This window comes from Onychostoma macrolepis, chromosome 11 (assembly GCF_012432095.1).
Source record: "Onychostoma macrolepis isolate SWU-2019 chromosome 11, ASM1243209v1, whole genome shotgun sequence".
Classification (NCBI taxonomy): domain Eukaryota; kingdom Metazoa; phylum Chordata; class Actinopteri; order Cypriniformes; family Cyprinidae; genus Onychostoma; species Onychostoma macrolepis.
Genome location: NC_081165.1, coordinates 25,471,239 through 25,487,330, shown reverse-complemented (window position 1 = coordinate 25,487,330; position 16,092 = coordinate 25,471,239). Strand labels below are relative to the sequence as shown.

The 16,092-nt window shown below is 37.2% G+C and overlaps 1 protein-coding gene across 3 annotated transcripts; it reads left to right on the top strand.

Annotated features, from left to right (window-relative positions):
* The first annotated feature begins 618 nt into the window (after positions 1 to 618).
* Positions 619 to 16,041, top strand: crtc1b (CREB regulated transcription coactivator 1b). Of its 3 annotated transcripts, none has more exons than XM_058791153.1 (12): positions 619 to 855; positions 2,126 to 2,242; positions 4,815 to 4,942; positions 5,035 to 5,094; positions 5,193 to 5,296; positions 6,414 to 6,519; positions 9,123 to 9,459; positions 10,485 to 10,619; positions 11,154 to 11,240; positions 12,169 to 12,255; positions 12,848 to 13,022; positions 14,037 to 16,041. In XM_058791153.1, the coding sequence occupies exons 1-12, from the start codon at positions 730 to 732 to the stop codon at positions 14,246 to 14,248; spliced, it is 1,674 nt and encodes a 557-aa protein (XP_058647136.1). In that variant the 5' UTR covers positions 619 to 729; the 3' UTR covers positions 14,249 to 16,041. The 3 variants fall into 3 exon arrangements, with proteins under 3 accessions (XP_058647136.1, XP_058647135.1, XP_058647137.1); XM_058791152.1 differs by having other exon boundaries at positions 10,485 to 10,697; XM_058791154.1 differs by lacking the exon at positions 2,126 to 2,242 and having other exon boundaries at positions 10,485 to 10,697.
* The last annotated feature ends 51 nt before the right edge of the window (positions 16,042 to 16,092 follow it).

The following is a 16,092-nucleotide window of genomic DNA, read 5'->3' as shown; positions in this document are numbered from 1 at the left end:
ATGTATTCTGACACATTTGCATTGGAGAACAAGACAAAAATACAGATGAAGAGCATTGCTTTTTTTGCAGCGTTGTTAGAAGGTACAGCAAAAGCTAGTGGTTTCTAGTGATTTGGAGCAAAGCTATGTAAACCTTTAGCTGTTTTCTGAATTAATAAGTAATGGCGATTGGTTGGAAGTCTTATTTTTAAAGCTTGAAATGTTAATACATTTTCTTTACTTGGTCTTAGAAAGGTTTCTAATAAACACTTCCTCAATTTGGCTTTAAAAGTCTTAAGTTTACTTCATAAAACCTGCAGAAACCCTGATTATCAATTACGTTAACTGTCAGTAAGACAGTTGTTGTTATGTTTGTGAAATAGCCTATGATAATAAAGAAACAAAACTAAGCTATAATGAGTGCATATTTATTTTAATAAAGAATGTTAAATCTCAAAATAAATTTAACGTTTTCAGTTTTAACACCTTCTGGTGGAGAAACACCAACAAACATGTCTATATTTTACATTAGTCGCCTCATCATAAGCGCCTCTTATCAAAATAGTTTTTTTTTTGCAGCATAAATAGCAGGTGTCTTCTCTCATTCAGCTTGTGTGTGTGTGTGTGTGTGTGTGTTTTTATCAATCAGGTGGACTCCAATGCCCACAACTCTTCCCGTGATGACGCCTCCGCCGCGGCAGCGCACAACGCGTCTCACGCAACGCTCTGTGTTTTGGAGAAGAACGGAAGATGGCGACCTCAAACAATCCGCGAAAATTCAGCGAGAAAATCGCCCTGCACAACCAGAAGCAGGCGGAGGAGACGGCGGCGTTTGAGGAGGTCATGAAAGACCTGAGCATCACGCGAGCAGCGCGGGTACGTGTGTCAGAAACGGCGGCTAAACGCGCGCGTAGCGCAGCTGCTATGTCGGATGTAGCCTGTGTTTGATTTAAGAGCTCTCTTGTCGCCTGAGAGCCGTGACAAATCGGTGAAGGACGGTAACGATGCCCCGGTGGTCGCGGGTAACGGGAGATGCTGAGGATGCTGCTGGAGAGAGATGCTGGACAGATGTCATGCACATCTGCACAGAGACCTGCTCCGGCCTTGAATGCATTGTGGCTGCTTTTCGCTCTTTTATTTCTCGTTGTGTGTATCAGAAGCTAACGTTAAATGTCATTGACCGGGGCATGTGCATCCTAGCAACTATTTTAAATTTAAAGTCTAAAGGTTTTTGCATTTTGATAAAGTCTATCCAACTAGGATTTTCATGTTTTTGTGAAAGCTGTTGGGTAAAACAAATACATGCAAAAACTAAAGCCATTGAAAGCATGTCAAATACAGCCTGTATTTATATTAAAACTAGCTGCCAACACTGAAAAAATAATTGTGTGGAAACAATTGTCATTTAGAAAATGCTTGTAAATTTCATAAACAATTACAAAAAAACAGTAACACTGAATTATACATGGAATTTTCACTTTCATAAAAATGAAAGTGAATAGAAAATCTAAAAATAAAGTCTAATTAATAAAATCTATAATAGTATATCAGTGATACAAAAATAAGTCTGGATCAGTTTCAATGTCAGGGCAAATTGTGGAATTCATTATAATTTGTCCAAAACAAAGTTTTTTTTGTTTTTCTACTTTTACATTATTATTTGGTTTACATTAACTTTAATTCAATTTTGTTGAAGAGGAGTATTTCATACAGAAAAAAAAAATCTTCTCAAATCAGTGTCAATAAACATATTGGTCAACATATGTTAAGTGAGCTGTATCTTTTTCCTGGGGGGAAAAAAAATCAATCAGTCAATAATAAAATACAGAATGATTAAAAAAAAATAAACTAACCCTTACAAATATTAATTTGAGGACAATGCTTGAGCAATTTGCTCCAGCCTCTGTTTTCAACTTTTTACAACAAGGCTGTAGTCTGTCCCTTGGTGTTGAACATATTATATATGTTAGTGTGCGTCACATAAGTCGATACCCATGTTTTGCTACCTTTTATTAACTCTCGCTGGTCTGCTTTTCTCATTCTTCACATGATAAAGTGTTTTACTCGGCGGTATCTGGTTTACGTTTCATTCATGCATTCATTACGTCACTCACTGCTGCTTTTCACGCACTGTTATTTTGCACAGCTGCAGTTACAGAAGACCCAGTATTTGCAACTAGGCCAGAATCGAGCTCAGTGCTATGGAGGGTCACTGCCCAATGTCAATCAGATTGGAAATAGCAACACTGACCTCCCTTTTCAGGTGAGACCTTAGAAACTTCATAAGTTTGAAAATTCTGTCGTACACACTATGCTGTCACTTTATGAATGAATTTCCCTTCAGATGATCTAATCACAGTTTCATAAACATCCTAACTGGATAACGCTCATAGTGCATTCGATGGGTCATTCCTCATAAGGTGCGGTCACGTTTACCATTGCTCTGTGAAATTTCGCAGGCAAATTCCATTCATTTCAATAGGCGAAATAGTTCTCCGTGCAGATTTTGCTCATGTTGAGGTTGGTCATGCAGGCAAAAAATGGTCTATTTTCAATGTGACCACACTTTCATACAATACCTTGTCAACTGTGTAACTTAAAAGAATTGGTTGAAATTGAAAATTGAATTGAAAAGACACTTTAACTCTAAATTTGAACGATAAACTATATACACAGAGTGGACGTAAAACATAAAGTTAATCATCACTCAGTGAGATATCGAGAGTTAGCTTATGAGAGGGTGTGTTTTATGTTTTTATTCTTTATATTGTCAAACGAGTTCTGTAATTGGAAACAAACCATTTCGACTGGGGAAAGAAACAGACATCTGTAATGTTTCTTAAAGGGGTGGTTTACTGCGATTTCACTTTTTTCATTTTAAATAGTGTGTAATGTTGCTGTTGGTGCATGAACAGTATCTGCAAAGTTCCTGCGCTGAAAGTTCAACGTAAGCGGAGATATCGTCTTTTAAAAATCAGGAAGTTTAATGCCTACAAAAACGACTCATACGGGACTACAACGAGATACTTCCCGGGTTGCATACGTAAAAAACCCATAAATTTGCATCAACCCCTCCCTCAGGAACATGCCAAAGAGGGGGCAAGGCCATGTTCTGCTGCTGTGTCGAAGAGGAAGAGTTATAGTGGAGAGTTGTAGCCATGCCGTCGAAACGGTGTTATTTTCACCCAGCTGTCAGGTCTTCTGTGTTCGGGCTTCCTACGGATGCTGTAGTTCCTCAACAATGGTTAAAATTTATGTTTGATTATGTTCCTGACAATTACAATCCTAATTTAGCTCTCTGTGCTGCGCATTTTACGGAAGACAGCTTCCAGAATCAAGAGAGTTCAGAGTTCAATGCCGGATTCACACAGAAACTATTACTAAAACATGGAGCGGTTCCAACTTTAAAACCAGAGGCAGCAGTTGTTGGGCCACAACCTGTAAGTAAGATTTCATAATTTTAAATGTATTTGCATGTATAATTTCAGACATAATGTTTTAGTTTTATCAAGGACGTAAACAAATGCCAACGCTGGCTTTAGTAGCCAGTTAGTTAAATGATGTTTCGTGTGTCTATGACAAACGCGTACAAACATTTTGAACCCGAATTTGTAATTATGTACTAATTTTGTAAATGTATTTTCCATGTATACTTTATGACGTAATTTTTCGATTTGATCAAGAACGTAAACACAAGCCAACGCTGTTTGGTTATAGTAGCCAGTTAGTTCGATGCTATTTTGTGTGAATAAGACAAACGTGTACAAACTTCAAAAAATTGTATGTAATCACAACAGCAAACTTCCATTCAGAAACGTTTGTAAGAGCCGTGCTTGCGGAAGTTCTGCTTGACTCTCTTCATTACCGCTTTCTGGGTCTGATTCTGGCTCAAACTGATACGGCAATATTGACACCATTATTTACATTTGACCGGAGCACATGCAGCTGTCGCCCGTGAAGGTAATGGGCGTGAAGTTTCCGGACAATGTGCAGTACGCAGTTTAGCCAATCACAACACATCGGCCCAACTAACCAATCAGAGCCCATCGCCTGTTTCTGAGGGAGTGGTTTCATAGAATCAGGAAGTCAACCGGTCGTTCAAATGACAGAGGAGACAGCGGCTTACAATGAAGGTGAAATATATGAAAAATAAGGCGTTTTTTAACAAACGAAACACGAAGACATGTTATATTGCACCCCATAAACGCAATCAAGCAAAGAAAAAAAGCAGTAAACCACCCCTTTAAGAAATTGGCAGTTTATCATGTTAAAAGTTAGTTCATAGGGACACTCATATTAGTCCAATATTAGGACCCAAAATGTATTTGACACTTCCGCACTTAAAAATGTCTCAATGCCATTGCATTAGATACAAAATATCAAATAAGTAATTCTGGAGCTTTTCTTAGTTCTAAAAACTTGTTTTTGTGAAATGTTTTGTTTAAGAAATGTACTTCTTGATGCTTGCTTTGATATTCTTTTATTCAATCCAAAAGCATCCTGTGTAGTAGGAATGGCCCGGATCAGCTTTTAAAGCAAAGTATTAACCAAAGATTTGCATTTTTGTCCGGAAAACCTTTTTTATGAATTAGTTAAATGTAACACAGTTGATGGACATATGCGTCATTTCCTTCTTTATCACTGCTCTTCATTTATGACACATTAGCATAAGGATGTACGGGATGGATCTCATCGCTCTGAGCTTTCATACTGCTAGTCCATCTTCTGCGTGGAGCCTGTTTTGCGCTTTTATTTGCCCAACACTGCAGCAAAAGTCCTGATGCCTTGTGAAAACACATTTGAAGGTCACTTAAACAAATCAGATTCTTTTACAGACGACTGTTTTAGACACCAGCCGGACGTCCCGACATCACGGCCTGGTGGACCGCGTGTATCGTGACAGGAATCGCATCGCTTCTCCGCATCGTAGACCTCTCTCTGTGGACAAGCATGGACGTCAGATATCCTTCAGCTTTATTAGACACAGCCAAGTTTTACTCAACCGATATGTATTTTCATGTGTGTGTGAGACATTGTCCTGAACCCTAATTACATTGACAGCTGTCCCTATGGCTCGGTATATCTGTCACCACCTCCCGACACAAGTTGGAGAAGGTAAAGCAGCTTTTCTCATAACCTAATCAACAAAACATGTTCAAAGGTCATAAATCATAGTGTTTTTACATGTTCCCACCTGTGCTGGTCTGCTGCAGAACCAACTCTGACTCAGCTCTACACCAGAGCGCTGTGAATCCAGCTCCACAGGACACCTTTGTTGGTGGATCCCAGGAGCTGCAGTCGAAAGGAGTAAAAACATGTAAGCTATTGCTATACTGCATGAAATTAAAATTTATTTTCATTTAAAATACATCTTCAGGGCTTTAAGGTGTAGATGAGTTTGTTTCTTCATTAAAACAGATCCTCTGCAGTGAATGGGTGCTGTCAAAATCAGAGTCCAAACAGCTGATAAAAACATCACAAGTAATCCACATCACTCCAGTCCATCAGTTAAATTCTTGTGAAGTAAAAAGCTGTGTGTTTGTAAGAAACAAATCTATCAATACATTTTTAACCAAATCATTTCCGACTAAAATACAAGTCCTCTATCCACAATATTGCTTTCTCCTGTGAAAAAGTAGTCTCACCTGAATCAGGAGAGAAATATGCCAGATCATGCACTGTTTACAAGTAAAACCAGTTCTAAACAAATATGTTGGTGGATTTTGATGTTAGAGAACAACAGGGGACGGATGTTTTTCACTGGAGGTAGCGTTATTATGGATTTTGGCCAGAAGCGACGGCTTAAAAGTTAAAACGCCTTAATGATGAAGTTGTTTCTTACAAACACACAGCTTTTGGCTTCACAAGACATTAATTGATGGACTGGAGTGGTGTGGATTACTTGTGATGTTTTTATCAGCTGTTTGGACTCCCATTCACTGCAGAGGATCCACTGGTGAACAAGTGATGCAATGCTACATTTTCCAAAACTGTTACCATGAAGAAACAAACTGGCCTGAGGATGAGAACATTTTCATTTTTGGTGTGAATGGTTTCTTTAACAAAAGTTAAAAACTTTAAAAACTTTTGTCCACCAAAAGTCATGATGTGATGCAACTAACATGCAGAAACATGCAAAAAAAAAAGGACCCCTGTAGATCCTCTTCACTGACTGTCAAGGTCAACAAGTCTCTTAAAATATCAGATAATTTGACCTTTTTATGTTGTAAAATGTATGTATTGGTGACTCCTCAAAACATAAGGATATGTACTCTGTGAATTAATATTGAAATTATGGTGTAAGGAAATAAGTTATTTTTTACATAGTGGTTACATCATATGAGTCTAAGAATTTGGCATGTGTTTTAATTAGATTTGATATGATGTTTTTCCTCATGTACAATGACCATCCATGTCTCCCTCTCTTTCTGCAGTGCTGTTGCTCACCCCTCCAGATACAGAGGACACTGAATCAGAGATGGAGAAAGACGAGCCCAACGCATCTCTGCATACAGAATCCTGTGACGTTCCTGGGATTAAGTGAGTTTATCATGACTAAAACTTTTTTCCCATGTGCTGGAAATCATGCAGCAGTTAAATAACCTTTGAATTAGCATGAGTAGAGAAAATGAAGTGTGGCTGCAACTTTAGATCCTTTAGATCCTAAATTGACACTCACCATGTGCAAAATTAAGGTAAAAATGGTCTGAATGAAAATTAAATGATAAAATATAGTTTGGGTAAATAATTGGCCGATGGAACTGCAACATTACATGGCTTTATTTGAACTGTACGACTTGCTGATCGAAGTGGTATGAGAGATTCAGACATACTGTACTGTACAAATCTCCTCCTAAAGAAAACATCTATCACAATTTGTATGTTAAAATGTTTTGTTTTAATATTGTTCAAATATTATCATATTATTGTATTTCAATTTAGTGATATTTGGGTGGGACATTGTGTTTTTGTTATATATCTTAATTTCAAAACAACTATGTAATATTAAGCTAACTTTAACCTTAACTTCTGATTGATAAATGTAAAATATATATCATTTATATATATATATATATATATATATATATATATATATATATATATATATATATATATATATTTAGTGCTGTCAAGCGATTAATCGTGATTAATCGCATCCAAAATAATAGTTTTTATTTACATAATATATCTGTGTGTACTGTGTATATTTATTATGTATAATACACACACATACAGTATATATTTGGAAAATATTCACATGTATATGTTTATATTCATATAATTTATATTTTATATAAATATAATTAATATATAAACGTAAAATTTTTCTTAAATATATACATGCATGGGTGTGTATTTATATACATAATAAATGTACACAGTACACACACACATACTATGTAAACAAAAATTATTTTGTATGTGATTAATCGTTTGACAGCACTAATATATATATATATATATATATACAGTGGGTACGGAAAGTATTCAGACCCCTTAAAGTTTTCACTCTTTGTTATATTGCAGCCATTTGCTAAAATCATTTAAGTTCATTTTTTTCCTCATTAATGTACACACAGCACCCCATATTGACAGAAAAACACAGAATTGCTGACATTTTTGCAGATTTATTAAATAAGAAAAACTGAAATATCACATGGTCCTAAGTATTCAGACCCTTTGCTGTGACACTCATATATTTAACTCAGGTGCTGTCCATTTCTTCTGATCATCCTTGAGATGGTTCTACACCTTCATTTGAGTCCAGCTGTGTTTGATTATACTGATTGGACTTGATTAGGAAAGCCACACACCTGTCTATATAAGACCTTACAGCTCACAGTGCATGTCAGAGCAAATGAGAATCATGAGGTCAAAGGAACTGCCTGAAGAGCTCAGAGACAGAATTGTGGCAAGGCACAGATCTGGCCAAGGTTACGAAAAAATTTCTGCTGCACTTAAGGTTCCTAAGAGCACAGTGGCCTCCATAATCCTTAAATGGAAGATGTTTGGGACGACCAGAACCCTTCCTAGAGCTGGCCTTCCAGCCAAACTGAGCTATCGGGGGAGAAGAGCCTTGGTGAGAGAGGTAAAGAAGAACCTAAGGATCACTGTGGCTGAGCTCCAGAGATGCAGTCGGGAGATGGGAGAAAGTTGTAGAAAGTCAACCATCACTGCAGCCCTCCACCAGTCGGGGCTTTATGGCAGAGTGCCCCGACGGAAGCCTCTCCTCGGTGCAAGACACATGAAAGCCCGCATGGAGTTTGCTAAAAAACACCTGAATAAGATTCTCTGGTCTGATGAGACCAAGATATAACTTTTTGGCCTTAATTCTAAGCGGTATTTGTGGAGAAAACCAGGCACTGCTCATCACCTGTCCAATACAGTCCCAACAGTGAAGCATGGTGGTGGCAGCATCATGCTGTGGGGGTGTTTTTCAGCTGCAGGGACAGGACGACTGGTTGCAATCGAGGGAAAGATGAATGCGGCCAAGTACAGGCATATCCTGGACAAAAACCTTCTCCAGAGTGCTCAGGACCTCAGACTGGGCCGAAGGTTTACCTTCCAACAAGACAATGACCCTAAGCACACAGCTAAAATAACGAAGGAGTGGCTTCACAACAACTCCGTGACTGTTCTTGAATGGCCCAGCCAGAGCCCTGACTTAAACCCAATTGAGCATCTCTGGAGAGACCTAAAAATGGCTGTCCATCAACGTTTACCATCCAACCTGACAGAACTGGAGAGGATCTGCAAGGAGGAATGGCAGAGGATCCCCAAAACCAGGTGTGAAAAACTTGTTGCATCTTTCCCAAAAAGACTCATGGCTGTATTAGATCAAAAGGGTGCTTCTACTAAATACTGAGCAAAGGGTCTGAATATTTAGGACCATGTGATATTTCAGTTTTCTTTTTAATAAATCTGCAAAATGTCAACAATTCTGTGTTTTTCTGTCAATATGGGGTGCTGTGTGTACATTGAGAAAAAAAATTAACTTAAATGATTTTAGCAGATGGCTGCAATATAACAAAGAGTGAAAAATTTAAGGGTGTCTGAATACTTTCCGTACCCACTGTATGTGTCTCTCTTAGAAGTGTTGCATCATATAGCGTTTCACTGCGTATTCTGTTTGATTTTTCCAGCATATTTCCGTCTCCTGATCAAGAAATGAATAGCTCTTTGATGCCAGCTGCTCACAGCACCGGCGGCTCCTTACCTGATCTGACAAACATCCAGTTCCCTCCTCCTCTCCCCACCCCGCTGGATCCAGATGACCCCATTACATTCCCTACATCCAGCTCCAGCAGTACCAGCAACCTGACCACCAACCTGACACACCTGGGCATCAGTGCTGCCAGTCACGTCCCTCCCTCCCCTGCCGCCCAGCACACTGGCCCCGCCCCCTCGCCCAATATCAGCCCACAGCCGCCCACTCCCACGCTGCCACTTGCCGTCTCCCCCCAGATACCCATCGCACAGGTAAGGTGTTTGAATTCAGAATATGAGTGATTAAAGGATCATCATTTCATTTCTAGCAATCTGTGAGGTCCTAAGAAAGTCTTATTCTTATATTTAAATGAAGGATACACCAGTGTATTGACCAATAATCAGTATGGCTTATAAAAGCAATTATCTGCACTATCAGCCATTGTTTAAAAACAAGATAATCAGGGCAGATTCTATTCTGTCCAGAACGCTGTAGCACTTCAGTTCAAGCAGCAGCGGAGCACAAGTCTTTTCCACTTATAAGGTATAGCGCAAAATAAATATGAATGGACATCAGTTCACAGTTGGTTAGTTAGCAATAAAAAACACTAAAGAGGAGCCTAAATACTGATAATTATATGTGTATGTTTTAATAAATCTGTCATGAAGACAACCAAAGAAAACCTGTACTAATACCTAATTGAATTGTACAAACATTTCAGTTTTCATCTGAGTGTGGTTATTATATCTGAAAATAAATATCAGTAGTAGTTTGGGCTCTGTTGTTAATTTTAACCTGTAAAATTATAGCACTGTACCAAATGAGAGGTTTCCCTGTGTAGTTACACTTTACAGCATTAGTTGGAAGAGATTGTTTTCCTTGAGAAAACCAAACTATTGGTATCTGCAGAACTGAATAATTGGCGGAGAAATTTATTATAGGTGCATCCTGTTTTTTTTTTTTGAAAAATTACAGTCAAACTAAAATTAAAATTTGAAATAATTTTTTTTTAAATTGCCTATTATGAAGTGCTTTATAATTGCATTTTCATTCATTTAATAGATTTTTCTATTATAATTTTCTATTAATAATTTGATTATTTTTTTTCAGAGCATTTTCTGTTTTCATTTGAAAGTTTTTGTAATTTTGTTGTGTTTTTGTCATTTTTAGTTGTTTATTATATGTGTTTATTTATTTAAAATTTATAAAAATGTATTAATTTTTATTAAAAATTTTTATTAAAAATTATTTAAAATAAAATTTATTTATAAAAAATGACGGTCTGTTGTTGTCATAGCCGATCACGATGGACAGCCTGTCTCTGGAGCAGCAGTTGTCTCAGTACTCACTGCTGAGTTTACTGAATGACCTGCAGAAACAGCCACACAGCCTCCCTCAGAACATTCGTCTCATACGCCTCCCGCCTCTCACCGTAAGCTCCACCCCCAACACCACCCAGCCCTCTCTTGCCAGCCAATCACAGACAGCCACAAGCGGAACTGCCAACTCGGTATGTTTTTGTACACCACTGTACACAGTTTGCTTTAGGTTGATATGGTCATTTCTGCAAGAATTCAGATATGTGACCCTGGACCACAAAACCAGTCTTAAGTGTCAATTTTTCTGACAATATTTGTCCGAGATACAACTATTTGAAAATCTGCAATCAGAGGGTGCAAAAAAATCAAAATACTGAGAAAATCGCCTTTAAAGTTGTCCAAATGAAGTTCCTAGCAATGCATATTACTAATCAAAAATGAAGTTTTGATATATTTACAGTAAGAAATTCACAAAATATCTTCATGGAACATGATCTTTGCTTAATATCCTAATGATTTTTGGAATTAAATAAAAATTGATCATTTTGACCCATACAGTGTATTTTTGGCTATTGCTACAAATATACCCCAGCGACTCAAGACTGGTTTTGTGGTCCAGGGTCACATATGTCTCTTTCTCCCAACAGTACCGCAGTCAGACCGGCTCTTCAGCCAATCAGTCACCCACATCTCCAGTGTCCAATCAGGGCTTCTCACCCGGCGGCTCACCACAAGTAAGCATAACACTTCTATGGTTTCATTCTTCATTTGATGATTTTTTGTAATTTATTGGCATCTCAGTGTGGACTTCTCTATGCATTGCCGCCTATTTCAGTACACTCACGACAAGACAAATGTTTGGAAAAAAAAGATTTTCTCTTATGCTCACCAAGGCTGAATTTAATTGATTAAAAAAAAGAACTGATTTCTACTTTAAAATACGTTAAAATATCATGTATTTTTGTGATGCATCATTACTTCAATCTTCAGTGTCACATGGTCTTCAGAAATTATTCTAATATGCTGATTCGCTGCTCAAGAAACGTATCTTATTATTTTCCTTGTTGAAATATATTTCTAAGATTTTTGTGGAAATCATGATAAAGGATTGTTTGATAAATACAAAGTTAAAAAGAACAGCATTAATTTGAAATAGAAATCTTTTAACAATATAAATGTCTTTACTTTTACTTTTGAATTTAATGTCTCCTTGCTGAATAAAAGTATTAATTTTTCAAAAATCTAAAAATCTTAGACCAAACTTTTGAATAGCGTATCATGGTTTCTACAAAATATTAAGCAGTGCAGCTGTTTTCAACATTGAAAATAAATGAGCATATCAGAATGATTTCTGAAGAGTCATCATGACAGACACTGAAGACTGAAGTCATGATGCTGAAAATTCAGCTTTGCATCACAGGAATAAATTATATTTTAAAATACATTCAAATAGAAAATTGTAAAATTAAATTGTAATAATGTTTCACGATATTACTGTTTTTACTGTATTTTTGATTAAATAAATTCACCCTTGGTAAGCACAAGCGACTTCTTTCAAAAACGTTTAAAAATTATAACTATTCCAATCTTTTGACCAGTAGTCGTGTTCAGTATGTGGCTAATTTTCTTCAGACGTGTTGCTCATAATGTGTGTCCTCACAGCATATTCAGGTGGTTGGAAGCATCTTTGGAGATTCATTTTATGATCAGCAACTTCCATCCAGACAGACCAATGCCCTATCCAACCAGGTACACTCTTTAAATGTTGTTGTTGTTGTTTTGTTTTTTAATTAAGATAAAAAATAGTTTTATTTTAAAAACAAAAATAATAAAAGAAAATCTGTTACCATATGAAAATCAAGGCTGACTTACTTATCTGACTATACAAATGATCATGTTGAACAATACACATAACACAGCTAGACACACAATGCTGATTTAGATAATAAATGATATTATGCATTCATCTCATATGAGTCGTTTAAAAGCGTACTAATTAATCAGTTAGTTAATAATGAATTTATTATTATTGTAATGCATACTTATTCTGCATATGATATTTCTTTATTGATTTTATTTTGATGAAATTATATAATAATAATAATAATAAATACATTAAAAAAATCACTAAAAATTGCAATTAGATGTGTTTTACCAAGTTGTTCTGCTGTTTTTTTAATGAAATAATGTGCATACAGTTTCATGGCCTGTATGTATGAATGAATAAATCAATTAATTAATGAATAAATAAAGAAATATGTATGTATGTATAACGTTACAATTTGTTTTAGTTCATTTATTGTTCAAATGACTTTAAAACTCTCTCATGCTGATGGTGAAGCTGGAGCAGTTCAACATGAACATGATGGAGAATCCGGGCGGCTCTAGTCACTGTTCAACGCTGAACTACACGCAGGCAGCCATGATGGGTCTAACCGGGAGCCACGGCGGGCAGCAGGACGCACAGCAGCTCGGTTACAGTAGCCATGGCAACATCCCCAACATCATTCTCACAGGTATTGTGTGTCTTTCGCTTCAACATTAACTTCTCTATACAACTGTCTTTCCAAGAGATGTCAGAGAGGTACATTTATAATTGCACCGAGGGTCTATCCATTATCCAGGTCCTTTAACACCGCCACACAATAAGCATTCTTGTTAATTATTCCAACAGGACTTCACTTAAATTTCTAGTTTGTTTAGAGAAATCAGCTTTTACAAAGTGACGCGTCTTGGGGCAACCAATATTTCCAGCACTAAATCCCATTTATTTCAGTGTTTCCCAAACACTTTCATTAGTAATGTATTGAAATGACTGCTTTTTTGACATTTTATCGCTTTAGCTGAGCTCTCATGCATCTATATAATAATGGTATTTTTATGTAGCAAGCTTTATTAATGTTTTTCAGTAACAGCTAGTTATATTCTAATTGCTCGTAGATAACATGAGCACACTTCACTAGTTAGTAGCTATCATAACTAGATGTCACTTTGCTTAAAGGGTTATTTCACCCAAAAATGAAAATTCTGTCATTAACTACTCACCCTCATGTCGTTCCAAACCCGTAAGACCTTCGTTCATCTCCGGAACACAAATTAAGATATTTTTGATGAAATCCGAGAGCTCCCTCCATAGACAGCAAGGTTACTACCACGATCAAGGTCCAGAAACGTAGCAAGGACATCGGTAAAACAGTCCATGTGACATCAGCAGTTCAAACGTGAGTTTACAAAGTTACGAGAATACTTTTTGTGCGCAAAGAAAACAAAAATAACAACTTTATTCAACATATCTTCGCCTCTTCATCCCATCTAGTGGTGCGAGTGGAGAGAGCATCACAACGCATTACATTACTTTACTTTTTTCCAGTTACATTGATAAAGTAATCAAAATAGTTACACTACTAATTACATTTTAAATAAGGTAACTTGTAATCTGTAAGCTATTACATTACATACAAAGTAACCTTCCCAACACTGGTTCCCAGGAATAGGCTGTTCAGCTGACGGTTTGGTTTGTCTCACATTAGTGACGGGAGAATCTCCGCCGAGTCTCTCCAAAGAGCTCACCAGCTCGTTGGCCAGCGTTGGTGACGTCAGCTTTGACGCGGACTCTCAGTTCCCGTTGGACGAGTTGAAGATCGACCCCTTGACACTGGACGGACTGCACATGCTCAATGACCCGGACATGGTTCTCACCGACCCGGCCACCGAGGACACGTTCCGCATGGATCGACTGTGAAGCTGTGAATGCACTTCGAAGCCAGACACTCCGCTGCATGGCCTCTCTCTGTTCACCATCTGGTCAGTGGCCGTCCACGTTCCCCCAAACACCCACGTAACAGCATGCTGCCAAACCGCTCGTGGCCAGGGGCCGGTGGAGGCGGCGGCGGCCAGGGTTTGGGGGGGGTGGTGGTGGTGGAAGTGCTGTATCCACACTGGATAGTTTCCAATGCGCAATACCATCCACCATCCACTCTCTTCACGTATTCATGTTTTGGCTAGTCGCCAGTGTGCGGTTTCTATTTATTCCTTTTTAATTGCTTATCCTTTTGATTTCATGGATCATCCTATGTTTATATTCATATTTACATAATGAGCAAATTGCCAAATTTCATCTATTTTTTTAATGTTTACATAACTATGCCATGTCTTTGAAGAAATATCCATCTGTGTGACGATGTGTGTGAAATCGGCATATTTATTTAGATTGTATTTATTCTAATTATTTTTTTAATTATAGATATAAATATATATATTATTTAATCATGTTTATGTAAGGAGCACTACTCCCCCAGATTGTGTATCAAGGGTTTAAGGGAGCGTTGCTCATTGTACGCCAGAAGGCATAAAGTTTGCTTTTACAAAATGGCTTCCATGACAATTCGTTTTGCTAGCATTTTCTAACACTCTCGAGATGTCACGATCGGTGTTTCGGTTTCATTCTTTTGGTATCAATTTTCTTGCAGGAGGACAGCAGTCTCTAAATAGAAATGTGACCCATCTGTTGGTGTTTTTGTGGACTGTCACGTGACTTTCTGTACGCATACGTTGTTTATTCGAATTGAAGGTCTGTTATGGCTGAAATGTACGCTTCAACGGTGGTCGGTAAACATGTGACCCTCGAGCTGCTGCAGAAACCTGCTGAACACTTCACTGTGAGAGGACCTGATTTTGCCTTACATGAACAAAATGCTGTTTTTAACTGTTAATGTGTTTTTCTAATCGTCTCCAAAGTGTTCTCCTCTCGATATTCTTGTTTTAACAATGCCATTTTGTTTAGTATTGAATGCTGTATAGTTTGTACTTGTACTGCCAAACTTAACTCAAGGTTCTGTTGTGAAGCTGATGTCAGTCATCTGGCTTGGGGAGAGTAATGCTCCTTATTCTGTGCTGTTTACGGGAGTTTGTGTTTGTCATTCCCATGCGTATGTTCAAGCCCTGTCGCACCTTGATCAAGTGATGTGTTTTTCCCCTCCAGTGCTACAGGAAGGAATTAAGGAATCACTCATTTACAATTCAGTGACACAGTTATGATCGCTATAAGCAGTGGGGTCCAAAAAACACAGCTTTTTGGTTCAAACCTGGAGTGAAAAGTATTAAAAACAAAGAAAATGATGATGTAACATGTTGATTGTGTACATACTGTCAATGAAGCAAGAACGATATATTAAGAATCAAATGTGAATTGAGATTTATTTATTTATTTTATTTTTTGTCAAACTGGTGCATTGGTAATTATAGAGGCTTGTTGTTGAAAAAAAGTAAAGTTTGACTTAATCTCACAATTTTTTCATGCAATTATGGGTTTATATCTCACAATTCTGACTTTTTATTTAGCAAAAAAAAAAAAAAACAGTTGCAAGATGTAAACATGATCTTGCGAGAAAAAGTCAAAATTGTGAGATAAAAAGTCGCAATTAATTTTTTTATTTTGTGGAAGAAAAAAAACTGAATTGCAAGACAAACTCAGAATTTAGAGAATGAAAGTCCCATGGCGAAAACAAGCTTCCATAGAGTGAATATATATATATATATTTAAAAAAAAAAATTTTTTTTTGGACCCCACTGTATCTAACTTGTCAG

Coding starts and splice junctions, on each gene's coding strand:
- crtc1b (XM_058791152.1), top strand. CDS start 730: ATGGCGACCTCAAACAATCCGCGAAAATTCAGCGAGAAAATCGCCCTG. Junction 5,095..5,192: donor CCCGACACAAGTTGGAGAAG/GTAAAGCAGCTT, acceptor GGTCTGCTGCAG/AACCAACTCTGACTCAGCTC. Junction 6,520..9,122: donor TGTGACGTTCCTGGGATTAA/GTGAGTTTATCA, acceptor TGATTTTTCCAG/CATATTTCCGTCTCCTGATC.